This window comes from Bipolaris victoriae (genome assembly GCF_000527765.1).
Source record: "Bipolaris victoriae FI3 unplaced genomic scaffold scaffold_6, whole genome shotgun sequence".
NCBI classification, from domain to species: domain Eukaryota; kingdom Fungi; phylum Ascomycota; class Dothideomycetes; order Pleosporales; family Pleosporaceae; genus Bipolaris; species Bipolaris victoriae.
In genome coordinates, this window is record NW_014575386.1 from 387,995 (window position 1) to 413,791 (window position 25,797).

A 25,797-nucleotide genomic window follows, 5' to 3' on the forward strand; every position below is an offset into this window, starting at 1 on the left:
ACATGTCGGCTGCCCCCACCAGCGCGAGCGGGCCGCAACAGGCATCCCCACCAGCAACATCATCATCATCACAACCACAGCCCCCACAACAGCAACAACCAGCCACTACTACTACTACTACCACCGCCACCACAGCACCACAGGCCGATGTCGGTAACCTCCAGCCAGTCCTCCACCTCGATGTAGACACAGCCGCCAACAGCGACGACGACTCTGCATTTGACGCCGAATCCTCCGCCTCCACATCACTCGCCTCGACTATCCTCAACTACGAATACACAAATGGCCGCCGCTACCACGGCTACCGCTCAGGCGCCTACATCCTGCCCAACGACGAGCAAGAGCAAGACCGGCTCGACCTGCAGCACCACGTGTTCCTGCTCATCCTCCAAGGCAAGCTCTACGACGCCCCCATTTCACCCTCGCCCCAGCGCGTCCTCGACATTGGCACCGGAACCGGCATCTGGGCCATTGACTTTGCCGACGAGTTCCCCGGCGCCGAAGTAATCGGGACAGACCTCAGTCCCATCCAGCCAACATGGGTCCCGCCCAACGTCAAGTTTTACATTGACGATGCAGAGTCCCAGTGGGTCTATAGCCCCGCTGAGGCTTTTGACTATATCCACTGCCGTAACATGTCGGGTGCCATTTCTGACTGGGATAAGTTTGTCCACCAGACGTTTACACATACTAAACCGGGAGGCTGGGTCGAGTTCCAGGAGCCGCTAGCCCAGGCTGATTGCGATGATGGTACCATAGACATGGCAAAGGATTTCTTGCAGTGGCAGACGCTGTGTCATGATGCCGCTGCTACGTGGGGGAGAGATATTCGTGCAGGCATAGGCATCAAGCAGCAAATGTTAAATGCGGGATTCGTTGATGTTCACGAGAAGATTGTCAAGGTAAGTTGTCTGTTGTTTGTTTCTTCTTCTTTGGTCACTTCCCCCATTGTGCATGATGCTGAATACACTTCGAATTTAGATCCCACTCGGCCCCTGGCCCAAGGACCCGCGCATGAAGGAAATTGGCCGCTATCAGCGTGAACACATGTCCATGGGCGTAGAGCCTTATACCTTGGGCCTCTTGGGCAAAGTAGCGGGCTGGACCGAAGAGGAGTGCCGTGTCATGATTGCCCGTGTCGTATCCGACGTTAGGAGAAGGGACGTACATATGTACATTAAATTCTACTTTGTCCACGGTCGCAAACCCGACTATACTGGAGCTAGTTGAGTCAGAGCCATGGAAAAGTGGCCGGAGTTGCTGCTATCTTTTCTTTCTTGTTGAGCGCACAAGACGGCGGTTGGCATGGTATGGTGTTATGAAAAAGAGCGTGAGTGTTAACGAGTTTTACATTTCTATGCGACCATAACTAGCGCATTTTGATATCTATGCAGCCGCATGCTTGAGGCTGCAACGAATAAAGCTTTACATCTTCACATCCGTCTCTTGACCCTCATCAGCGCCCTCTCGACGACATTTCTGCCCAGTTGCGGGATACTCTGAATCCCACCGCCCTCACCCCACTCATCCGCTCCCTGTACGTTGTCGTCCTGGGTTTCCACCGCAACAGGGACCACTCTGACTTCGTACTGCCTTGGCGGATCTCTCAGCCCTGGCCATATATCGAGGGGCAGAAAATCTCCCTGAGCCAGGGTAAACTGTTCTCTTGCGCGCTCATCTTCCAAACGCAGTTTATCCAGCTCTTTTTGCGCCTCTTCCGCCTTGCGCTTGGCCTTTTCATGCCGTCTCCGTCGCGATGATATCTCGACCAGGAGCTCGGCATATGCCAGGTCAAACCGTTCGTAGAATTCCCGTTGGTTCTCCCATTCGTCGATACCGTTGAGCAGGTTGGGACGAGTGTCTTGGAGCCACGAGACGTGGAAGGCGCGCGACGTGGCAATGTGCCGTTTGACCTCGTTTGTAATGTGTGATATCATTTGCAGTATGCTTGACAGAGCCGACGCCTCGCTGCGGAGGTGGTTGACATGGTTCTCAATCTGGCTGAGCAGGAATGTCATTTCCGAGCCTCGCTCTTGGATTTCAGCCACCACATCGTCGACTTGGCGGGCGTCCTTTTGCAAGACATTAAGCATGTCGCGCCGTTCTTCCTCGCTCATGGGCTCGGGAGGTGCTGCTCCATCGTCAGCAGAGTGCACCGGCGCATCGCCCGTGGCTTGTGTGGCAGCAGCAGATCCACCCTCGGTGTGTCGCAAGGCTGTAATGCACAGATCATAGTGCTGAACCAGGGACTGGAAGGCCTGAGCAGCCTCTTTGGCGTGTCCTTCGAGATTGTGGTATAGGCTCGGTATTGGGCTCGGGGTCGATACGGTGGCAGGCGTCATGGGAACATTGTCGATGGACGAGTAGAGATTATCGAGCGAGGTATCAAAGGCATCGCAGCTCTCGTCGAGCGTAGCATGTGCCTCGTTGTACCGGTCTATGCAGGCGCGCAGGGTGCTCTCGAGGTTGGAGACAGTGGCGCTGTCGATGAAGTCGTAGAGGTGCTTCTGAGGGGTTCCATGAGGCTGCAGAACGGCTTCGATGGGTGTCTCGCGCAAGACGGCAAGGGTAGAGTTGAGGCCGGCAAAGGATGTGTCGACGTGATGTAGTATCTGCTTGAACTCAGTCTGCACTTCAGCCTCTACTACGTCAATACCGCGGCGCACAGCTTCCAAGGCATCGACCTGTTGCTCTACTATGTTACGGATCGAAGTGTTCTTGGCCGCGAGGACGGCATTCTCCTCGAGCAGCTCGCGTGCGGTGCTGACAATATCGGTAGCACGCCATAGGACTGTCTGGGTGTTTAATGCGCGCTTAGCAGCAACAAAATGGGTTACGAGATGCTCGAGGGTGAGGGAGTGGTTGTTGTCGTGGTCCAAGGATGCTCTCGAGGCGGCGCTGCTAGTTGGAGACGCGGGAGATTGGGGAGAAGCCATGGCGATGTCATCAAGCGAAAGCGCAGGGCATTTCTGGCAGTCTTCAGGCTACGGCAAATACAAGGTCACGGCGATGCTTTTTGTCGCCAAACATTATGACCAGGCTGGGAGGCATCCGAAGAGAGATGGAAGCGAGGATGGATGATGACCGTGGTACGCTCGGGCTAGTATGGAGTACAAGGCAAGCTCTCAACCAGGGTCCAATTGCGGAGAGATGCACAAGGCCCGCATAGCCCGCCCACCTTAAGGCTGACGCGACGGCGACGACAGAACCCACAAGCAGCATGGAGAAGCGTCGGAGCAGAGCAGAGAGGACAGTCTGCGCGACATTCGGACTTGGATGTCTGCACCCGCCTGGCCCCCCGGCATGTGCTGACCATGCTTTCTGGCCCGGGTGGCCAAGTGGAATTGCGTGCTTCGAAGATGTTATCCACAACTGACATTGCGCCATTGCGCCATGGTCGCTTCGCCGCTGCTTTCCCCAACGACGCCTTCAATCAAACCCCTACGCCCGCCTCGTACTACACCCCTTCGCAGCTGGCCGACACTATCTTTTCGCAAGCTACTCTCTACTTCGACACGAATCCACTGTTCTTGCGCCCGCATATCCGTCGCATTCTGTGTGCGCAGAGCCTCTCTCTCTTTCTGGCAGCATCCATCCGGGTCATCATCAAACCTCCACCTTAGCTCGCACGCGATATTACCCCAGAATCTCGACAGCTCGCTGCATCCCCTGCACGACGTATGAATTGCGCATCCTAGAGGGCCAGTGCCCTTGTCCAAACACTAGGGGAAGCAACAGTGCAGCCCCCCAGCCGATACTTGCTGTAGCTGCTTAAAGCCTTTGGCCTCTCGAGCACGCAACCATGGCGCCCAATGCCACCCATGCCACTGAGACAGTCACCGAACATAGTCCGCTGCAATCCTCGACTACAAGTCCCAAGCAGAGACGCCTCTCATGGCGAAACCTAACCCATTCTCCTGACGACTTCTCCGCAAAGCCCTCTGTCCTCCCTCACGCCGCTTTAATGCACGGCCACGACCACGAAGGCCTCTCAGAGCGGACCAGGCACTTGCACGCCAACCCCGAAGACTCCGAAGAGGCCCAGGCAAACAAGTCCAAGAAGATTGAAAAGATGATCACGCCATATCTCGCACAGCACATTCCACACCAATACAACCCGCTGGGTGCCAATAGCGGCGGACAAGACGAGCGCCCACCCACTGCAAACACAAAGTTTTGCTACCGCCACAGACCAGACCTGCTCTGCCGACGCCAGGCAGACGAGCCCTCCATGGAACAACTGCAGGACGTAAGTATCCTCTTGTCGTTACCAACCCGCTTGCTGACTTGGACAGGAACTCGGCAGAGAATCTCAAGGCGATCAGCAGAGCATCGCCAACGTATGGTCGCTCTTTTCTGCCGCCCCTTCTCGGCACCGCAACCTCATGCTCCAAGGCATCCTCGCCCAGTGTTGCTTCCCACAGCTCTCCTTCATCTCCTCCTCAGTCCGCAACCTTATCAAGATTGACTTTCTCGGCGCCCTCCCCACCGAACTGGGCTTCAAGATTCTGTGTTACCTTGATACAACCTCACTATGCAAAGCAGCTCAAGTCAACCGAAGGTGGAGACAACTGGCCGACGACGACGTTGTCTGGCATAGGATGTGTGAACAGCACATTGACAGAAAGTGCACAAAGTGCGGTTGGGGACTTCCACTGCTAGACCAACGTCGCTTGCGGCAAGAAAAGAGACGGATACAACTTCGGGCTTCAGGCCGAGGACTGAATGAATGGTCGCCCAATATCACGCCTCAGCCCGATTCCTTTGTACCCCCCACTTCGCTTTCTCACCAACTTTCTGACGTTCCTGGCTCCCCCACAGCCGTCAAGCGGTCTGTACCAGACGATTCATCCTCTCCAGAAGCCTCAAGCAAGCGACAATGCGTCAACGCTGCGCCAGGCCAAGACCAACTTACATCTTCTTTCGATCATCCCAAGAAACGTCCGTGGAAGGACATCTACAAGGACCGCTACAAGGTTGGCAGCAACTGGAAATACGGTCGTTACTCAACACGCATACTAAAAGGACACACCAATGGCGTCATGTGCTTACAGTTTGACGACGAAGTTCTCATTACTGGCTCCTATGACGCGACTGTCAAAGTGTGGGATGTCAAGACTGGTCAGGTGATACGCACACTCACTGGCCACTCTCAAGGCATCCGGTGTCTGCAGTTTGAAGACAGCAAACTCATTACTGGAAGTCTGGACAACACCATCAAGATATGGAACTGGCGGACAGGTGCACTAATCAAAACCCTAAACGCCCACAGCCAGGGCGTCATCGGCCTCCACATGGCCGGCAAGCTCCTAGCATCCGGATCCTCAGACAACACAATCGTAGTACACGACTTCACCCAAATGAAACGCACCACCCTCGTCGGCCACACCGACTGGGTCAACTCTGTCAAAATCGACCTTCCCTCCCGCACCCTCCTCTCCGCCTCCGACGACATGACGGTCAAACTCTGGGACCTCGACACGCACCGCTGCATCCGCACCTACGAAGGCCACGTCGGCCAAGTCCAACAAGTCCTTCCCTTACCCCTCGCCTTTGAAATCGACGAAAACGACTTCATCGCAAACGCAAACAACGACAGCTCGGATACCGCCTCTCTCTGCTCCGACATGCCCAACTCCCTTCCCTTACCCCTCCCTTCATCCTCGTCCAACACCTCTTCTTCATCCCAAACACCCACCGACGACTCCCTCTTCTTCCCAGACGACCCCACCCGTCCTGCCCCTCCCTCATACATGCTCACCGGCTCCCTCGACGGCACCATCCGCCTCTGGCACGTCCCTTCTGGCCGCTGCGTGCACCGCTTCTTCGGTCATGTAGAGGGCATCTGGTCGCTTGCTGCGGATTCGCTGCGCTTGGTGAGTGGGGCCGAGGATAAGACGATTAAGATTTGGGACCCGAGAACGGGCAAGCATGAGAGGACGCTTACGGGGCATACGGGACCGATTACTTGTGTCGGGTTGAGCGATGAGTGTGTAGTTAGTGGGAGTGAGGATGGCACGGTTAGGGTACATTGTTTTGTTGGGGATGCGGGGGCTTCATGATGGAATTTGATGGTTTTTTGTTGCGTTTAGCCAGCGTTTGTTTTTTTCTTCTCCTCGTTTTAATAGGGTATGGGTTTCGGGATATCTGTTTAACGACTTATGGATGTATCTAAGGGAAAGCAATTGGCGCGGTTCAGGACTAAATACCCCTTCCCAAAATAAGCGAAAAACGTATCATAGTTATATCTAACTTTTTCCTTTTTCTTTCTCAAATGGAAAATTTCGTTTCAGGGCAAAAAAAAGGGAAATGTGCAGTATATATCTCATGGCGGTGATTGTGGTGAATTTTTTGCGTGCTTGGAGTAGGTTGTCGCAAAAAAGGCAAAAGGGTTCAAAAAAAGGTTGAGAATTCTTGAAATAATGTATTAACTTTACTGTACAACAATTACGCATTGATATATAATTCATGGGTTGGCGCTTTGAAAACGTTTACTCTCCCGTCTATCCCCTCTTGTTTTTTTACCCCCTTTCCTTCACTGATATACAACACACCCGTTATTCTTCCTCTCCTTTCTTTTTCTTCTTCTTCTTCCTCGATTCGTTGCGTTATTCATCTCTTTTGAACGATACGCTATGATACATGATTGCCGTTGGGTTCTTCTGCTTGGACACCAGCTCTTCGTTGTGCTTCTTGCTTCGAAGCATAAGCTGCCTGTTGGGTATGCTTGGTTTGTTCTATGTGCGTAGTTGCACGGCTGTTATCGAAAGAATGCGTCGATATGCTCAGCTAGCGTCGTGGATGGTGTCCGATGTCGATGAGTGTTGTGCAATGTTCTCTTCATCGCGGTGTTCGTTGAAGATGCTCGCTCCATCATGGGCAGTCATTTGACAGCCATCGATGTTGATTTGGTAATATCAAAGAATGCTGTAATGCTGCTTTGCATTGGATAACGCATGGTGTGATTGGGTTTGTATTCAGTTCCGGTACGTCAATATGAGTGCTGGCCCACACTGAGTACCAGGCCAATCCAGGCGTCAAGACTCATCGGCCATTCTGGATCCAACATGGCGGACCCGTGGAGGCGAAATAGGCACCTTCGTTCAACAGCTGCTTTTCCTTGTCCATCCAATCGACAATCTTCTCGGCTGACTTGAAGTCAAGATCACCAAGCTTTGACTCGATTCCCGTCATGCCGCTGGTGTTGTAGGAGATCTTGATGAAGAGCGAACAGTCCCTTAGAGTCATTGCTAGCCGGAGATTATGGTCAAACAGTTCTGACCCATGCTGCGGGCGACAAAGGACACCCAACGGATCAAGTGTACTTTGCAATTGAAATAGATGCCGCAATAGGTCGACGCCGTCTCCAACCGTAAGATAGGTCACGATACCTTCAACCATGGCTGAAACTACAGTCTGGGACGGTGATTTGCTGCCAAAGTGGCGCTTAACTGTTGCATGTGCCCAGGGGCGAAGGGCTTTCGAGTCCCCGTGGAGCACTTGGAGCGGGCAAATGTAGCTTTCTCTATTCTTAGGCACAGAGACCTGCATAGCGCAAGTCCGGCATCGGATAGCTCCTGGAGGCGCATTTGGTGATTGCGCTAGCCACTTGGGTTTGATCTCGAGCGTTATTGACTGTCCAGGGGTAGGTGACATGTTGGGAAGGAGTATGCCCCAGCAGTTTCGTGGTGTGATGTTGTTAAATGTGCCTTTTCCACCTATTGTGTAGAGATGGTTCATTACTTCTGGTAGTAGGAGCACAGCTTCATGGTCCATAAGATGTTTGGTGAGGTCTCGGTTGAGTTGCACTGTGAGAGGGGTGTCGGCACCGTTTCGCGATACTGTGGCCTGACCAAGGGTCTTGTATTTGCCTGGCAAAAACAACGGCCGGATCACACGCTCGTATCCATAGATAATTTCCATGGACGATAAATGTTTCTGGCCACCTCTGGGGACTCGGAGAACGTGGCGCATGAGATAGTCATAGTCCATGGTCGTAGCTCTGAAAGACAATTGACCTTCGCGCAAAACATCGATAAAGGAAAATGTCGTCGCAGGACTATTCGGAGTCCAACTCTGGATTTTGAAGATGATATTGGCGGCGCCTTTGTTGAGGTATTCAAATGTGACGTGTGATGGAGTAGGCGCACCAACGGTCCTCCGCACACAACATCTCGTCGAAACATCTCCTAGCTCTTCAGAGAGGTGGCGCATCTCATCTCCCGTTAGCTGTATAGCTGTCATGCTGTGTTGAGGGGCGGATGGAGAAGATATATGCACTCGCCGGCACGAGCATGCTTAGCAGTTGCGCAGTACCCAACCTAACAACTAGCGCAAGAGCATAGAAGCAAACACGAACCTCGACAGCAGCGACGGTAATGCGACTCCTGCCGCTGGATTGGTTGGCTCTGGAGGAATGCTCTGCCCTGGATAGGTGATGGTGTTGACTCGTTCCTTCGAATATATCTTTGTCGCGTGGTCCAATCGTCGGGTCGCCTTGCAACTCAAGTGGGTGTGGTCCGAGTGACGCAACAGGGACGACCAGGCGTCGGGCAGCTTTCTCCACTTTGAACGTTACCTTCGACGTGCAGGCTGTGTGGAAAAAGAAACAACTTGTCCATGTTGTCGGCTACCCGGTCCTGTTCAGGGTCAGAATTGTGGCGCTCAAAAGCCATCTTCTACCCGTGGTTGGGGTGGACCTTCGCGTCCCTCACGTAATCTCGCCCCGCCAATCACAAGCAAAACACAGGCATCTGTCTTCTGGACGCGATGAATCTGGCTTCTCTTGTGACGTCTATCGTCAGCCAAGCTTTGCATACTCGACGCTGCCGGTGAGCACAAAGGCTGCCTCTGCCACATCACGCGGACCGTCAGCAAACATGCCAGCGCCTGAGCCCCTACCGACCTTCTTGTACAAGATTCTTCCAAGCGCCCCGCCTTCACCGCTCCCTACCCGTCTCCCGCTCTCGGACCTCGACCGCACCGATGGCTACATCCATCTCTCCACCTCCGACCAAGTGCCCGGTACCGCTGATAAATTCTTTGGTGACGTCTCAGAATTGTGGCTTCTGAAGATCCGGTATGAAGTGCTGGCCGCAGGAACCGATGGCGACGGGCAAGTCCATTCGGATAAAGCGGCAGAGCTGAAGTGGGAGGAGGTCGGGCGAGGGTGTTTTGCTCATTTCTACGGAGCAGATCTCGGATCTGGAAACATAGAGAGTGCGTTCAAGATTGAGAAGAAGGGCAGTTGGGCTGATACCTTGAGTCTGGAGTGGTGAGAGCGGCGGGGTTGCAATATGGTAGAACAAACGCTAAAAATATCATTACCGGCTGATGAATGAGATCTTCTTTCTTGGTATCATATGATGGTTTTATATATGGCCTAGTAGTTGCATATGAACTATTGGGCACTGATCTACATGATTTCAATTGTACTTTGTTGCATCCTCCTATCACCTCTAAGAACTGGTCTCTCTACTGGGTTGGATATACTCCAACGAACTCTTTTTCACAAATTTCAATTAACCGAACTAGTCCTTTGTAGTCCATTCATGGGTTCTGTATATCTTGCTGTCAGCTTATCGCCTTGCCGTCATAAAGCGGTTTGCCCGTAGAAAGTAGAATCTCTCTGTGCACACATTCATGTCTCATGTTAGGAAACCTCGATACATCTGAGATTTCTGACAAGGTTTATGCTATTATTAGAATAATTTATACGATTGGGTGGCAATGCTCAAGGACATGCCTTCACTACAATAGCAATGCACGGTTTCGTCACACCGGATCTCTTCCGAGCATCTATCATGTATGTATGCCCATATGTACTGCACCGTGTTGTTCCATGTGTAGTACGTTAATTTGTTCGTCAACAGTAGTTTACGTCAAATTCTTCGCTATCGAGTCCGGGAACTACGTCATAGGCATACGTCAAATGTCTACTGGAATTCAACCTTGAAAAAAGTAACATTGCTTGCCGATCGGTCCTACTCGGAATACTATCTGGGACCGAACCTGACTTCAAACAAGTGTCAAAATCTCATTTAGAAACCGTACACACATGTATGGAGTTTATTACGGTTGAGCGGGACAAACCCATGTCCTCACGAAAGAGACTGTGCACCAGAAGCTGGTAGCGCGTTATGTCCAAGCGCCTAGACCTGCAAAAAAACATTTTCCAACTAGAACGACGACGACGACCACTACCATGGAGATGATCCTAAACTAGCAAAAAAGATGTTGAAGCTCATAGGAGCTCCGGCTTTGACTCAGCCGAGGTTTGAACTCGGGACCTTCAGTGTGCCTAACAGGATGTTAGACTGACGTGATAACCAACTACACCACCGAGCCCTGTTTTGTTGAAGACTTTCGGAAACCAAAATCATAGATTGTCGAATTTTCATTGTGGAATGCGACGAACCTGGAATCTGACCACTCCTCTCAGCAGAGTGCAGGGTGTGTCTGTCTTCTTGTGGTGTAAATATTGAGAGAGTACCCTATGTCTCAATCGCAAATGCGACTCAGTGTTGACGCCACAATATCGAATGACAGCCACGCTCAGGTCACGTACAGTAAGGAGATGCCATTGAATGCTGTCGGGCGGAGTCCCAGGCTCTGGCGCCACAAAGTCCATCTCGGCCCGAAACAGGAGCGATACCCCGTTGACAGCGTCTCCGCGTTTTCCCCAGTCCCCGACAGATTCAAACACCGACACCAGACGCCAACTCGCAATGCGGCATGGAAACAAATGCCCCACAACAGCCTGTCGGCGCACAGGCGGCCACCAACCCGGATGAAGACGAAGCTTCAAAGATCAAAAGGACGCAGATCGCATGCTTGAATTGCAGGAAGAGGAAGAGTCGCTGTTTGTTGTAAGTGGTTGACAGCCTGTCGCATTCGCGCATTGAGGTTGGCTTGAACATCTGAGCATGCGCATGTACAGAATCCAGCGCAAATGATCTGTAAAGCTGAACCACACAAGCCGGCCTCGAATTACAATACAAAAAGCTCAGCATACATGTTCCGGGACTGACACGTTGCTGCAGAGATTCAAACAACTCTATTCCGTGCCTTCGATGTAAGCGCGACAACCTCGAATGCGTGTTAGGCGGTAGCAATCGCGGCGGACGGCGGGAGCGAAAAAAGAAACGCGTCGACGAATCGCAACCACAGCAGCAGTCTGAGTCGCAGCCGGAAGCGCAACCACAGCAGCCATTGCCGACGCTCCCGGCGAATGCGCCAGAAAGAAGCTTCCATACTTTGGGCAATCTCGGAACCACATGGTCGCAAGACACTGTTGAACCGCAATACGGCGAAGAACTTCAGGCCGCTCAGTCAGACTCGTCAAATACGGATGAACTCCCTTTCTCGAATCTTCAGAATCCGTCTGATGCCCTGGGCATACTAGCCAGGGTTGCTGGGGAATCGAGCTCGAACGAAGAGAACAATGGAAACAGTAACGGCATTCCGCATGCCAGAGGATCATCTCTCAGCATGCCGGCGCCACCAATTTCCTTCTCCTACCCGTTGCTAGACCGGGGTATCCTTACTGTACATTCGCTTTCCCAGCTGCTTGTTCGATTTCAACAGCAGTATCATCCCTTTTACCCTCTTGCTCCGGCTCATGCTTTTGAAACCTCTCGTCTCTCAGACCTGGTGACTAAAGAGCAGCACCTCCTTACTGCTATCCTCTTAATTGCCTCTAAAGATCTCGTCGATGAGCCGCACATATACGAAGCATGTTCCGAGCATATGAAGAATCTAGTTTCTGCACTCGCTGCAGGAGGCGATGCTGGTATTGAAGCAGTAGAGGCTCTCCTGCTATTAGCCGAATGGGCACCGTATACCCAGCGCGGTTCTGGGAAAGTTGGCAAAGGCGAAGAAGACAAGGAAAGCTGGATGCACGTTGGCCTTGCTCTGAGAATTGCGTACTTTCTCGCGCTGGATCGGTACTCGTTCCGTTTCGTGGACCAATACAAGGATGAAGACCACCATCGCAAGCGCCTCATATGGACAGCAGCATACGTTTCCGATCGTCATATTAGCATTAGGATCGGAAAGGCGTTCTGGTCTCGTGGTCCTGGGCCTTTAACGACTTTGCGAAGAGAGGACTACCCCTCGCTGATCCCTAAGAATCCAAATGAAGAAGACCACGCCTCCATCTTTCAGGCCAACCTGGAACTTACACAGCTCTTCAGCAACGTGCATGATACGCTGTACTCGAATCCTAGCTCAAGTTTCCGCTCACAGATGAGCGGCAGCTACATCAAGTTTATTGACGATTTCCGATCAGCCATGTACGGCTGGAAGAGCGTGTGGGGCACCCTGACATGCTCACCACCTCTCAAAGCATGTCTACTGATGTCGTACGATTATCTGCGTTTATACACCAATGCGTTTGCTTTTCAAGCTACTGTCCTTCGAGCCCTGCCCTCAACATCAGCATCCACAGACTCCCCAGCTGGTGCTCCAGCCAATACCGACATAGGCCGCATGCAAGCACCCCAGCGCGTTTTTGTTAACAATGTAGGAGCTGTGGGCGACGCACGATTCATTTATGAAGGTCTTGATTCTGCAAAGGCCATTCTCACAACTGTCAACAACTTTGTAGATCCTGAGCGCTCATTGCGGTTCATGCCACTTCGATACTATCTCTACTTGGTTTATGCAGGCGTCTTCCTCTATCGTGCTCGCTGTACTGGTGTCATCAGCGCAGATGAGGATCGTGCCATCCGCGCCATGATCAACGAAACGGTAGCTCGTCTACAACGTAGTGCTGTTGGGTCCGGAAGCGGCGTCCAGCACCCAGGTTCTCGTTATTCTCAGCTTCTCAAACTGCTCTGGGCCAAGGTACCGAAGAAGGATAAAGCAAATCGCTCCGCATTTCACCATCCTGGTACACATATTGCCAGCACACCAGTAGATCAGAACGGCTTCCCACAGCATCCGGTTCTGGGTAATCAAACGAGTCCACAAGCCAGTAGTAATGGCACAGGTGGAAGCCCAGCAATTACAGAGCAGATGGGTGATTTTGGCTGGACAGACTTGGGTGCTGTCAATGAATTTGCTGTACATGGCGGTGGAAACAATACGGCGGCTGATGATGCTGCGCTATGGAATGGGTTCCTCCCTCTCGATATGGGGTGGAATGCTCAAGGATTCGGAATCGACGGAATAGTCGACTCTAATGAGCTAGGCATGTTGTTCTAATGATAGAGGGGGGAAACTACGAGACTTGATTACTGCTGGGGAGGCGCTTTTGGACTTCTTGTGCTGGTTGATATGTTTGCTTGGAATTCTCGCATACGCAAGGTGGGATGGAGAGGTAATATCTGATATGAACCGAGTATAAAAATACCATATTCATGAAACACGAACACCAGCAATTGATGTACCGGAAATACTTCACTGCGGAAGATTCATATGTTAAGAGCTGGGTCCTGAGAAACTAAGTTTGTGTGTTTTTGAGGTGGCAAGATCATATACACTATAATCCCACCTTTCCACAGCGCCGTGAATGCAATCCGTATGGTAACAGTGAAATGTACAATATTTTGCCATCTTTTGCCATGATGGCCATCTAGAAACCTGGAGGATTGAGTCGCTGACTGACCCTCGTCCACTTGGGAACCTCTGCAGATCGTCAGAATATATCCTTAGGCGGTTTCCCATGTCCTTCATTGATCCTCCAAATGCGTCTGTAGCGAAATTCCGTAGTGTATGCCACTTACTATGTATTCCCTTGCGATACCTCTTTACTTTCCGGTCAAAAACAGTGTACTTGTCTTTTGGGAGCATCTCCTCCTCAGTCGGCATCTCTGTCTTCCAGCGCTCCACCTTCTTCATGCTTTGGCCCATTCGTCGTAGTGCGGTATCGAGAGTGGAGACAACGGAGTCGACATGTCGTAGACGCTCACGATGGCGGTACTTTTGGTGCCTGGAGAGTCGCCATGGCACTTTCCTGTGTTCCACGTTAGTGTCTCGTCACCGGGCACAATCTGTGAGAAATGGCAATAGTGAGGGCGGAAATGATCGATGGTGGCGGGGGCGAGCGATTGCGCGGGTAAATTGATCGTGGAGAGACGCACCATAGCAGACCGCCCGACAGCGGATTTGTGAGGCGGAAGGGACCGAACATGTTGATGTGTTGGGGTCGAGAGGCCGGGCTTGCGCAATTGAAGTCGCGATATTCTGCGCAGACACTCCCGCGGACTTCTTGGCGAACATCCCGGTTAGCGTGGGGAAGCTCAGCACCACTTCGTTCCCCTTGCAACTTTAACTCTATCACCAACTTCACGAATTTACGAATCACAAACAACCAGAGGAGGATTTTTATACACGACGGAAAAGGTGTCACTGTACCATAAAGTAGAACAATCCTATCGGACCACAAGCCTCTACACCAAGCGCATTCGTGCGCGCATTCACAACACTCCACCATGTCGTACACATTCTCAATACTCTCACCTCTTGACGTTCCCCTGTTTACCCACGACTTTGGCACATCCCGCAGCGGTGGAACTGGTGTTGCAAATTACACGCCAGGCGAACGCGCCCTTGTCCCATTCATCCTGCATTCTGCGCTCGACATAGTCGAAGAAGTACAATGGGGTCCCTCCACGTCTAGCGGCTCTGCACCAATGTACCTCAAGCATATCGACAAGTATCAGAACTGCTATGTGTCATGCTGGATAACAGGCGGAAACACACGCTTTCTGCTCCTGACGAGGCCACGCGATGAAAGCCTAGGGCTCACAAGTGGAGGTGCTGGAGGTGTCAGAGGAAGCTTAGCTGGTGGACGAGCAGCACTTGGTGGAGGTGCCGGACTGTACAACCCTAGTAGTCCCGCCACCGAGGAGGCTGTTAAGAACTTCATGGTCGATGTGTATGAGGCGTGGGTCAAAACTATCATGAACCCTTTTTTCGCGGTTGGAAATGGAGAGGTTATTAAGAGTCCAGTGTTCAGACAAAGAGTTGCCACAGCAGCAAAGAAATATCTATAAAGAGGGAAGAGTAGAAGAAGGGAAAAGAAATTAAATATAGCTCTTACTATGCTATAAGCGCTTGCAACACATCTAGAGCGTATAATGATTTAAGTAAGAGACCTTGGCTCGAGATGGCATGCAAGGAAAACCTCGGGAATAAACTCGTAAAGCTCAGAATCTACTATATAATTGCTTAAGAAGCACCGTAAAAAAAGATACACAGAGGCGCCCACTGCAAAATTCCGTAGGTGTCATTAGGAGAAAAGCAGTCTGTCCAGTATGACTGCTGAATCTGACCACGTATGCTAAGAGAGCAAACGTCGGCAAAGTGGCTATTCTCACATCCAGAGACTGGCATCTTGAACCCTTCAATAGAGCAAACCTGGCAATAATGTACCTCAATAATTACTATGGAGACTCCTACAGCTGAATACTTTAACATAGGTGTTCTCACTTCATAATGCAGCATACCTATTAGAGGCTCTTCTCTTACTTTCACTTCACTAGTGCTAGAGCTGCTAGCGGGCTTCGCATAGTTAGTAAAAGTAGATTCACAACTCACCTTCACTTCAACTTTACTTTTTTTCTGGCCACTCTCACCTGCCGCGATTAACCCTCTTACTCCATTTACTACTAATACTTACCTCAAACTCTGTCTCTCTTGTCATTATGTCGCTAAATCTTACACCTTCAGATCCTAGAAACGCTGAGTGGATTGCTCTTCGTAACAAGCAGATAACTGAGCTACAGAATTTCCAGGACGAAGTTAAAGCTGCGAAAGCTAAGTTCTTCAAAGATATCGAGAAGAAGCGAGAAGATCTCATTGCTACGCATCAACGTGAGAAGAACGACCTTTTGAACAATGAGCAGGCAAACAGCTCAGGAACTGTGCTGCCAAAGAAGAGTGGTGATAGACCTAGGCAGACACCGGCGTCCACCTCCAAGACCTCACCATACACAAGCACGCCTCAGACACGCCTGGTTAAACAGACTATCACTGATGTCATCAATCTTTACTCTGATGACGATGAGCTAGTTTTTCTAGAACAAAGGAACGTACCAGGGTCATCAACATCTGCACCAGCACCAGCTCCAGCACTGCCTAGAGGCAACTCCAAGAAATCCAAGGTACATTCATGGCTCTGCTGAAACTTTACTTCTTATGCACTAACGCTTCTAGTGCTCACCAGAAGCCTCAAAGCCTACGCGTAGAGAAAATGTGCTGCCACAGTCACCGCGGAACTTGGGAGAGCAACAGAGAGCTCGCACCACCACTCTTAATAATGCGAATGTTTCTACAGATCAAACAGAACGTAACACAACTCCACTACCACAAGGAAATTTTGAGATGTCAGATAGAGATGGGTCTCTAGCAGATGCTGCTCAAGGAAAGTCACGACTTGTTTCAGGCTTCAACTTAAAGCTAACATTCTCACAGATTCAGCGCATGTTAAAGAACAGGGCACACGTAAGTCGCAGCAGCACGTCAACAACGTGCTTCCATTATCTCAAAATAGCCCCTCTTTACCACCAGGTATCACCACTAGAGCGCGAAAATCGACTCTCCTAGGCAATGCTTTCAAGAGACCTTTGGTCCCAGTCATACGTAACCCTCTCGCCCAAAATAACAGCGATATCCGAGGAAGCTCCCAGGTGACAACATCTAGCACACACGACTCAAATACTACGCCAAATCAGTGTAGCACCGCAGCCACTTCTCAGACAAATGATTTACGTTCCTATTTTGCCAGGAAGAGCAAAAGAAAAGTAATCGACATCAGTAGTGGCGAAGATGGTGATGAGGACGGTAACGAAGCTGGTGACGAAGATGGTGATGATGGCTCATCCTTTAGCGATGAGGAGGCATCATCCTCAGAAAAAGAAGAAGAAGAGAAGAGAACGAGCACCAAGAGGGCAAAATTGGGGCCTTCTATAACCTCTGCCGCTACAAGTGGGCTATCTCGTACACAGAAGAATCGCTTTGGATTTCAGATCAATCCGCAATCGAAAGTAAGAGCAAACAGCCAAGCAGCAGCATTATCATCACAAACATTGAACAGCACTGCTCAGTCAGGTACACTAAATGTCCCTGTCGCCGTATCTTCGGATTCGACTAACCACATCATTGCAGTTCCGACTCCAGCAATCGCTGCAAAATACTCAAATCGAAAAGCCAAGCTCAACGCAGTCGCAAAGATCGCCCAGATTAGTCAACAAAGCCCTGAGTTCTTCGAACACACCAACACAGGCAATGGGAAAGGCGGCCACAAAGCTACCAGTGTTGAGAAGATGAGCAGTGGGCTACAGAGAATCAGCATTACCCCAGCTCCTCCCAGCAAATATGTTGGAGAGGAAGTAGATGTGCTTGCAGACGATTCAGATGATGAGAGCGTCAGGGCTCCTGGGCGGCGCCGAATTGTCAAAACTACGATAGAAAGAAAAGAGGAAGATGGCAGAAACCCATTTCCTTTGGAGTCAGACTCCAGTAAGCATAAGTTTGTCAATGGTGTAGTATTTCCAACAGATGAGCAGTGCAGTAGCACAAAGCCTCGCATCAAGAGGAGAGAACACTGGCCTTGATACCTATGTGGAGAGGACGGTCACTAATGAAGATGGGTTTTTTTCTAGGCGTTCCTTGGGTCTCAGGCATCTTAGAGCAGCTGTGTTTTCTATCAACGCTTCGATACCAGTGGATTGTACACATCTTGTCTCTTCTGACAACTATGTAGCATCTACAGCATCGAACACAGCGTAACTTGTCAAATGGTATACACAAAATTATTCACTCTTTCCATCTCTTCATCTCTCGTCGTACAGAAATTCATTGCACATCTCAAAATTATCTGTCACTGATCTACATCCGGAGTATAGCCGCTGTTCTCACTATCCGCAGGTAGACAAAGTTACGACTGCCGTCCACGGCACTCGATTCCAGCCACTTACACACCCTCAATATCGAACAGTGGACAGACCATGACTATCCCCCGACACATGTCAGATTGTGACGAAAGAATCTCACACGAGTAGCTGACATATACACACATTACAAAAGGCAACCGAACACGATGAAGGCGAAAAAAAAGTCTAGACAAAACTCATTGTCGATCGCAATATGAATCCTCGAACGCGTTCCTGTCCCCCATTCGTTGCCCTATTCTATCTCCATCCACCATCCTTCTTGCATGTCAGCTCAGCTGAACTGTTCTCCACACACACACACACTCAGACACATGTATGTATGTAAATCCTCCGCCATGCAAGCTGCCAAGAAAGTCAGGCCGAGCACACACACATGTACCCGTAAAACACCGTCTCGTATTCTGTATGTTAAGGCCCCCATGTCATTTTACATAGTCCCGAAGAACTACCAAGCGTAGTCGTATCATGACCTCCTACATTCCTTTTTCGGTGCCTAATTCTCACCCCCACACGCTCACGCGCTCACACGCCTTAGCGAATAGAGAGAAAGAGAAAACAAACTCCGCATCCTCTTTTTTCTCTCTTGCACAATCTACCTCGCTTGTAGTGCAATCTTGGGGTGGTGTTACCCAAGCGTCTATCTCACCGGGGCCCGCTCTACTTAGTGCAAAGGAGAACATGGTAAGCTAGTGTGGGAGAACTTCGGGCGGTACCAGCCGTTGGGGGGGGGGAACGTAATGCCCCCTCAGCCTTGTTCTTTTCCTCTCTCTCTCCCTCCCCTATTTCACGTAACACCTGCTACTTTCAGTATGTAGTATGTATTGTTTCGTCTTATTGCCAAAACTCAACAAAAAAATCAACAACCGCATTCGTATTCCGCACACACGACGCGCCTCGACACGGGTTCTACCTACCTAGCGACGAGACGCAAACATGCATGCGGAGGAATTGCCGCTTAGCGGGCAGTTAGTAGATTGGTGCTAGAGCACGTTGCGGCACTGCACGCACTAGGCGATTTGCTGTTACGGGGGTGGTGGACGAGAAGGACAAGGGTGTTGTGGGTGGGTGTGGGAAAACCGTTTTTTTCCTGCCCTTTGCGTAGCGAGCGGGCGCGCTAGGCAGCGGTTCGGCGATGGGGTCGCAAAGCAGCAACGCGTCATTGCCAAGAGTATGCAAATCTGTCTGTGTGTGTATGTGCGCATTCAAGACATATGTGTGCGTGAGAAGTGGGAACCCGCATTGCTGTACTATACCGCGGAGCATTGTTCGGGGCGAATAAGAAGATGGGGATTGAGTGGCCGAACGCTGGTTCTTCGGCGCAACTGTTTTCCTCGCCGATATGGCCCTTTTCCCTCTGGTCTCCTCGTCCTTGGGCCCAGGTTCGCGGCACGCGGGTACTCAAAGTGCCGGTTCGGGATTGTGTTGCGTGCGCCGTCGGCATCGTATCATGTCTGAATCGCTAGCACGAGGCGGAGATCCTCTCTCTAAGCGTACCTGCGATGATGGCCTTGTTTACGATGATACTAGCATCACGCGAGGCCAGTCGCGTCATGCTTCGCGTTTCATACCTAGCTAGGCATCAAGAACCACGCGATCAGGACAAGGAGAAAAGAGCAAGATATTCGAAGAGCCAAGAAAAACAGATGGAGCAGTTTAAAGCCAGATATGCGGACGACGAGCATATTCGTCAGCATTGTTAAGCCCAGACCGAGAGAAAGCTTACGCAGAGCTACTACCAATAGTTATTTCGCCGCATTGCGCAGTCTCGAGTCACTCACCCATAGATTAAACCCAAGCCGAGCAAAAAAGAAAGGATAACCGTATCTACGGCAATTAGCCTTTCTCGCTTGTTGACAGATCAAAAAAACCGCTTTGATTTCAAAACTTAGTTAAACGAGGCGCAAAAGTCTCCTCCGGCAGTTGAGTGAAAGGGAAAACGCCAGACTAACCAACCATACTATCCCTCTTCCCAAAGCCCATGAATCGCGACCCGAAAAAGAAAGAAAGCCACAAAACTCAAGGCAAGAAGCAAAAAAGAAACTCCTTCAGAAAAAGGAAGGAGAGAACTGACTCTCACCCATCCGTAATCCCTAGTCCCCATTGCAACTATTCCCCCCTTTTTTCTTTTCCCTCTTTCCAAATCAATCCCGTGACGCCACATTCTCCCACGAATCCAAGGTTACCCCTTCCACAACCTTTCCCCCTCCGCTCACTTCGTCCGCGTATAATTCACAAGTACTCGCATCCCAGCAAGGGCCCCCAAATAAATAAAAAACGCCCAAAAGAAGAAAAAAGAAAGGGCGATTCATGATGACGAAACCTCTTCCCCACGACCATTTCCCCTTCCGTTCCGAGAACGAGAAGAAAAAAACGGCTATTTCGCATTCGCAATGCTGTGCTGTGCATCATCCATGTCGATAGGGCGCTAGCGCTTATATGCCAGAGTGGGGAAGAGCAGCGGGGTGGAACGAAAGGTGTGAAAAAAAGATAGGAACGGGAAAGTTGGATTGCAGGGGTCTACCTATGGTTTTGCGTTCTAACCCCTTGGCTTTTTTTTGCTCGAAGAGAGCGCTGCTCATTGAACTCCCACTTTGTGACATTGCCAAAAAGTCATATGTACACATATCTCTCTATCTTCCACGTACCTCATGTACAAAGAATTTTAGAGAAACAGCATTGTGTTTTTTTTTGTACGCAATATATTACAAAGCAACGCAATCCCCCAAAGGGAGCAAGAAAGAGAGGCATGTCTTACTCGACAAGCAACTATCCCGCACTCCACTAAACACCCAGGGTTCCCCCCATCCCTTCCACCCCCCCCCCTCTCTCTGCAATGCAAACTTCCACGCGGCTAAAAAAACGGTTGACGGGGAGTGTCGGGTGAAGGGATCCCCCCGTTCTATTCAGTGGCCGCTTTTCGTGTGAATGAACAACAGCGGCATGGATCGCAGGCAGACGGACGAAGCGGCTAGGGTAAATAAGTCAAAGTAAGCTTTAAGTTACATACCCAACCAACATATACAACTTATGTAAGATTAACAAAAAGCCATGGCACAGAAATCAAGCTATGGTAGAGAGTTCGGCAATTGCCTGTTGATTCTTTCTCTCTCTGTCTCTCTCTCACACACACGCTCATCATCATGCTCATGTCAGATAAATAAACCAAACACTTTCATCCCGGGTATTCTCAAACACTCTTGTTCCCCCATTACCCTATGCTCCTTTCATTTTAGTTTGAAAATGGATTAGAAAGGAAAAAAAAAATCAGACCACTCCGGGGTGAGATGGGGATTGCACTGGCAAAAGATTGCATGAAGCCGATAAAGTCTGGGGGATGCATGCTTATCTCAAAGGTTAAAATGGGGCAAAAGGGCAATCAAACCTGGTTTAGTGAAAAACTTATTTTTATGTGTGTCCGAGTGGACGGGTTCAGATTTTTTAGAGTGAGATAGGGGTGGAAAAGAGAGAACAAGGGTGAAGGAAAAGAAGAGGTGGTAGAACCGAAGGATTACTATTCTTTTTTGATTTTGATATTTTTCTTTTCAACAAAACACGTCTATTATATTTACTTTGATACCAGTACCATTTATCAACTCATAAGATCTACAGTTATATTCCAATAAAAAACAATCGCAGTGCAAAAACATACATGCCAAAAAGGACAGACAGTCGTAACCTGTTTTAAAAAAAAACTCCTATCTCAGACGCTTCGAGTCATGCTTTTCCAATGCTTTCCGTTAATCCCGTTTTTTTATACCATGAGCGCCGACGAGATTGGTATGCACAAAGAACATGCATTGTTGTCCGGCAAACAGTATGTAAATGAGAACAGAGATGAAGAGACAGACTGGGATGTCGCAAGAGGTCATAACTTGCAGACGGGGTATCAAAAGCACTGCTCGACTATGACAAGCGACGGTGCAAACAGGATGCTCGAAAAGGAAACAGACGTTGGCAGACAGATGACAGCGGTCTGAAACCTAAAGCAGCTGATGTGAAACTTGGTTGGGGATAACGGCCGGGTTAATCATGAAGGATTCAATACAGGGTCGAAAAGTGTGGTTGACCCCGGTCGTTCGTAGGGGCTCCCTGCAAGTGCCGAAAAGTGGGTCAGAAGGGCGGCTGCTTGCAACCAGGGCATCAATTTCGGTGATGCGGCCGGAGACTTCTTAAGGAGAGCCCTCGCGCCTCGATTTCTTGACCCTCTCGATTCTTTCGTTCCAACGTCTTTTTCCGACGCGGGTCTCAAAGTGCGGAGCTACTTGGGCCACATCCTGGCCTTGACCCATCATGCTGCTTCTCATCTTGTTGCGGTAAGCATCAACTATCACCGGTTAGTACATCCGTCCTCTTGAATATATGGGTCGCGACTTGGTTACTTACGAGACTTTTGTAGGAACAATGTCCTCCCAGCGAAGACACGACTTTGGCTCCAGCTCATGCGGTATCCAAGGTCATTGAGAGTAATTTCCTTGGATCGCTTCGAACGAGTAAGCCGCGGCTTCGGTACACGCGCCTCGCCATCGAGCGTTGGTACTGGCACAATGGTAGAACCAGCCAAGGGAAAGCTGGGGTCGTCCTCGACATCAGGCTCATCAGCAAAGACCTTGCTGCCACGGGGGCTTGCAGGCGGTGATGTCATTTGCATAGCAAAGTAGCTGCGCGGGAAGACGGAGTTGGACTTGCGGTAGGAGTCTGGCATCTCTTCCATCTTGACCGTGTCAAGAGTAACTCGCACGCGCACTCTAGTTCCTCGCTGCGCATCGTCGACGAGAATAAACTTGCGACGCTTGGAGTCAGGTAGGTCGCCAAAAATGGCTAGTTTGCGTTCTTCTTCATCTTGCTCCTGCTGCTTTGAGACCGCTACACCTGCCGCATGAGGTGGAGGCGGGGGGTGACTTAATCCGTCGTGAATTGGCGGCATACCACCCGTTCCCGCAGCGGAATCGCTGGCAGGGAAGTTAGGGTAGAAATTCTGCGTTGTGCGCACATCCGGGGGCGATTGTTGACCATTTGGCGCTTGGTGGTGATGAGTATGTGATTCACCGTATTCATTGGCTGTACACAAAGAAAGTTAGCTTGCACGTCCGAACAAAAAGGTCATACTTTTTTTCCAAAATCATCCCGCGCAGAACAAAACAACAACCATATGGTGACTATGTGCGTGTGGGTATATGCATACATGCATGGGGTAGGTAGGTAGTATCGAAAGGGGTATTACATCAAAGAGTGTAATAATATACATGCAGTGAAAGAACGACAAGAGGTATCATTTAACAACCAACAACAATTACGCTTTATCACATCACATCTGGTGAAACATACCGCTAACATCATCCGGTCCTCCGTGAGGCCCTCCTGGCCCATCATGGTGATGATGCATCTGGGGACCACCCATGCCCATATTTGGTCGAGGTGGTGCAGTTAGTCCGGCAGAGTTGGGAACCCCGGGCGCACCTGGTCCACCTGGTCCAGCCATGTGGTTACCATGTGTAGCCGATTGGGCTTTCCTCGTGGTCATCTTGGCCATTCTGCGCACGCGACGACTCCTCAGTCGCGGGTCCTGGTTGCTGTTCCGCCAGCTGTCGACGGCGCGTTGAATAAGACCACGCTTTCCGCGTAGGCAAGGGTTGAGTTGTGCAAGAGCCCAGCCAACAGTGTTGCACTCAGTCTCGTAGTGGAGACGGTTGCCCTTGTACTGGTCCTTGGCGCAGCAGGCGCGTGGGTATACACAGTTCTCAGTCTTGAAGTCTTGAGGAAGCTCGTCAACATTGACAGACTCGACGTCACAGCGGATCGTGTACTCCATCTTGACCCTGTCGCGCGAGTACTCAAAGGCAATCCATTGAACGCCGTTTTGGTCTTGTCGAACAACCAAGGGAGTGGTTGCAGGAATGGGACCAGGCGCAGCGTTAGGGTTGACGTTGGGTCCTCCTGGAGGACCTGGGTGCATGTTTGGTGTACCAACAGGGGGTCCTTGAGGCGTGGTTTGAGGTGGGCCTCCCAGTCCTGATGGCGGCCTTTGGAGCGGCGTCTGTGACATTCGTGGCTTTGGGCTTCCAGTCATTCCCGGGGTCTGTGGGTGATGCGGGTGTTGGTGCTGCATCTGCTGGTTTTGCTGATGAGACATGAGCAGAGACTGTGAGGCCATTGGTTGCTGAGGCGCGCTTGAAGGATGCTGTTGGTAAGGCGACTGTTGGGGAACTGGCGCAGATGCATATGGAGTGTAGTACATGGACTGAGGCATCTGGCTAGGCGGTTGCCCGTAAATGGGCCTGCCATGCTGGTCATGCTGAGGAGATTGAACAGAAGCTGGCGAGTTTGACTGTGGGGTGTGATATGAGATTGGTGGGTATCCGCCCCGATTCATCGTTGCGGCCGCCATGAGCTCTGGGGTTTCTGGAGCAAAAGTCAGGTCAACGCGTTCATTTTGATGGAATATACAACGGGGGGCATCCAGGTCTAATCGTCATAAAGGCGGCACTTGCGCGCACGCGTGGCGCGCATTGACAGGGAAGGTCTGAGCTGAAGGATCAGAAAAGAAGCAAAAAGCCAACATACCTGACGAAGAATAGTTGCTGGGCGCACTGTTGGTGCTGTAGGGGCTGGGGTGGTGCTGCGAGTAGTAGGGAACCTCCTGCTGCTGTTGCTGTTGCTGCTGCTGCTGTTGCTGAGGAGGCTGGGGCTGTGGTGGAGGAGGTGGCGGCGGCCCTTGCTGGCTTTGGATCTGTTGCTGAATGTAGGGCGACTGGTGCTGAGGAGGACCTTGTGGGGTTGGGTGCTGGGGCGATGGGTAGTGTGCCTGTGCGGGGCTCTGTGACGGGACCGACTGGTGAGGAGAGTCGGGGTGGTGTTGCTGGTGCTGGTGGACAACGCCAGGCCTAGGATGGTGCACCGGCAGATGATTTGGCGGTGGCAAGCCCTGCGCAGAGTGTGGGTGATGCTGAAAAGACGGACCAGGTCAGTAAGGCTGCAGGTGGCAGAATGGAAAAAGATTGGGCGAAAAAAAGCAAGTGGTGGTAAGAGGCAGCAAAAGAAAAAGGCGAGGTAGGCAAACGAAAGGCCGTATGGTGATGATGATGATCAGTGCAGGGAGTGGCAGCAGGTAGAAGCTTGGTGGAGGTGGGGGCAAGGTGGGGAGGCTGTGGTTGGTTGGTAGACTAGGGTGTAAGGGCAGTGATGTGCTGCAACAAGACCTAGGCGAGGGGCAGGGTCTGGAAAAAGACAGGAGGGTAGGGTATAGTTTATAGGATGGGAAGGGCAGGCTAATGAAGGCAGGGCGGTCTTTTGGCAAGCTTGACAAGACAGCGCAGAGGAGCGGTGGAGGGCGGTGGGCAGCGTAGGGCTACACTATGTGTGCCGGGGTGCCGCTGCTGGCCGTTACGTGACAAGAAGGCGGCGGACTGGCTTCAGAAGCAGCCAGGACAGCGACAGCGATGGTGACAGGGGAGGGGGGGTTTGGGTAGTAGCAGGGCAGCTTGGCGGGAAGGGCGTACCATGTAGGCGAGCAGAGGCGCCGGTGCTGGGGGTGGTGGGTGTTTGTGTGGACGCGGCGTGCAGTGGCTGCTGCAGGATGCAAAGGGCGAGGATGAAGCTGCCAACGGCGGCGAGGGTTTTAGGGACGCGGCTTCAGACGCGCTGGTCGAAACACCAACGGTCGAGGGTGCAGAGGTCGCGACGGGGTTGCAGGTGGAAGCGAGAGCGAGGGCGTGGGCGTGGATGGGATGCGGGAGCGAGGGTGGTGCGGTAGGGGTGGACAAGGAGCAAGAGTCGACTCACCATCTTCTGCGACGCTACAGGCGCCTGGTCTTCCTTATAGTTGCGGGCCCTATCTGGGATTTTTGGCTGCGACATTGTTATGATTGCGCGGTGGGAGTCGACGTCGAAGGATCCGGGC

General features: G+C 51.2%; 10 protein-coding genes across 10 annotated transcripts; 6 read left to right on the forward strand and 4 right to left on the reverse strand.

Annotated features, from left to right (window-relative positions):
• Window positions 1-2: 2 nt before the first annotated feature.
• On the forward strand, window positions 3-1,230 carry COCVIDRAFT_86733 (hypothetical protein; the record flags this gene model as incomplete). Its single annotated transcript, XM_014705921.1, has 2 exons — window positions 3-902; window positions 982-1,230. 2 exons carry the CDS (start codon window positions 3-5, stop codon window positions 1,228-1,230), a joined length of 1,149 nt encoding a protein of 382 aa, XP_014561407.1.
• Window positions 1,231-1,433: 203 nt separating this feature from the next.
• COCVIDRAFT_12135 (hypothetical protein) lies at window positions 1,434-2,936 on the reverse strand (the record flags this gene model as incomplete). Its single annotated transcript, XM_014705772.1, has 1 exon — window positions 1,434-2,936. One exon carries the CDS (start codon window positions 2,934-2,936, stop codon window positions 1,434-1,436), a length of 1,503 nt encoding a protein of 500 aa, XP_014561258.1.
• A 1,028-nt stretch (window positions 2,937-3,964) lies between these two features.
• Window positions 3,965-6,062, forward strand: COCVIDRAFT_86969 (hypothetical protein; the record flags this gene model as incomplete). Its single annotated transcript, XM_014705922.1, has 2 exons — window positions 3,965-4,249; window positions 4,296-6,062. The coding sequence occupies 2 exons, from the start codon at window positions 3,965-3,967 to the stop codon at window positions 6,060-6,062; spliced, it is 2,052 nt and encodes a 683-aa protein (XP_014561408.1).
• Window positions 6,063-7,044: 982 nt separating this feature from the next.
• Window positions 7,045-8,244, reverse strand: COCVIDRAFT_22713 (hypothetical protein; the record flags this gene model as incomplete). The annotated part of the gene is made up of 1 exon (XM_014705796.1): window positions 7,045-8,244. One exon carries the CDS (start codon window positions 8,242-8,244, stop codon window positions 7,045-7,047), a length of 1,200 nt encoding a protein of 399 aa, XP_014561282.1.
• A 635-nt stretch (window positions 8,245-8,879) lies between these two features.
• COCVIDRAFT_12138 (hypothetical protein) lies at window positions 8,880-9,278 on the forward strand (the record flags this gene model as incomplete). Its single annotated transcript, XM_014705773.1, has 1 exon — window positions 8,880-9,278. One exon carries the CDS (start codon window positions 8,880-8,882, stop codon window positions 9,276-9,278), a length of 399 nt encoding a protein of 132 aa, XP_014561259.1.
• Window positions 9,279-10,734: 1,456 nt separating this feature from the next.
• COCVIDRAFT_22715 (hypothetical protein) lies at window positions 10,735-13,206 on the forward strand (the record flags this gene model as incomplete). The annotated part of the gene is made up of 2 exons (XM_014705797.1): window positions 10,735-10,868; window positions 11,043-13,206. The coding sequence occupies 2 exons, from the start codon at window positions 10,735-10,737 to the stop codon at window positions 13,204-13,206; spliced, it is 2,298 nt and encodes a 765-aa protein (XP_014561283.1).
• Window positions 13,207-13,576: 370 nt separating this feature from the next.
• Window positions 13,577-14,134, reverse strand: COCVIDRAFT_87128 (hypothetical protein; the record flags this gene model as incomplete). Its single annotated transcript, XM_014705923.1, has 3 exons — window positions 13,577-13,629; window positions 13,728-13,957; window positions 14,085-14,134. 3 exons carry the CDS (start codon window positions 14,132-14,134, stop codon window positions 13,577-13,579), a joined length of 333 nt encoding a protein of 110 aa, XP_014561409.1.
• Window positions 14,135-14,435: 301 nt separating this feature from the next.
• COCVIDRAFT_12141 (hypothetical protein) lies at window positions 14,436-14,999 on the forward strand (the record flags this gene model as incomplete). Its single annotated transcript, XM_014705774.1, has 1 exon — window positions 14,436-14,999. The coding sequence occupies one exon, from the start codon at window positions 14,436-14,438 to the stop codon at window positions 14,997-14,999; it is 564 nt and encodes a 187-aa protein (XP_014561260.1).
• Window positions 15,000-15,650: 651 nt separating this feature from the next.
• On the forward strand, window positions 15,651-17,561 carry COCVIDRAFT_22718 (hypothetical protein; the record flags this gene model as incomplete). The annotated part of the gene is made up of 3 exons (XM_014705798.1): window positions 15,651-16,109; window positions 16,162-16,294; window positions 16,420-17,561. 3 exons carry the CDS (start codon window positions 15,651-15,653, stop codon window positions 17,559-17,561), a joined length of 1,734 nt encoding a protein of 577 aa, XP_014561284.1.
• A 4,508-nt stretch (window positions 17,562-22,069) lies between these two features.
• COCVIDRAFT_86920 (hypothetical protein) lies at window positions 22,070-25,754 on the reverse strand (the record flags this gene model as incomplete). The annotated part of the gene is made up of 5 exons (XM_014705924.1): window positions 22,070-22,224; window positions 22,284-22,958; window positions 23,226-24,299; window positions 24,462-24,843; window positions 25,680-25,754. 5 exons carry the CDS (start codon window positions 25,752-25,754, stop codon window positions 22,070-22,072), a joined length of 2,361 nt encoding a protein of 786 aa, XP_014561410.1.
• Between the last annotated feature and the right edge of the window lie 43 nt (window positions 25,755-25,797).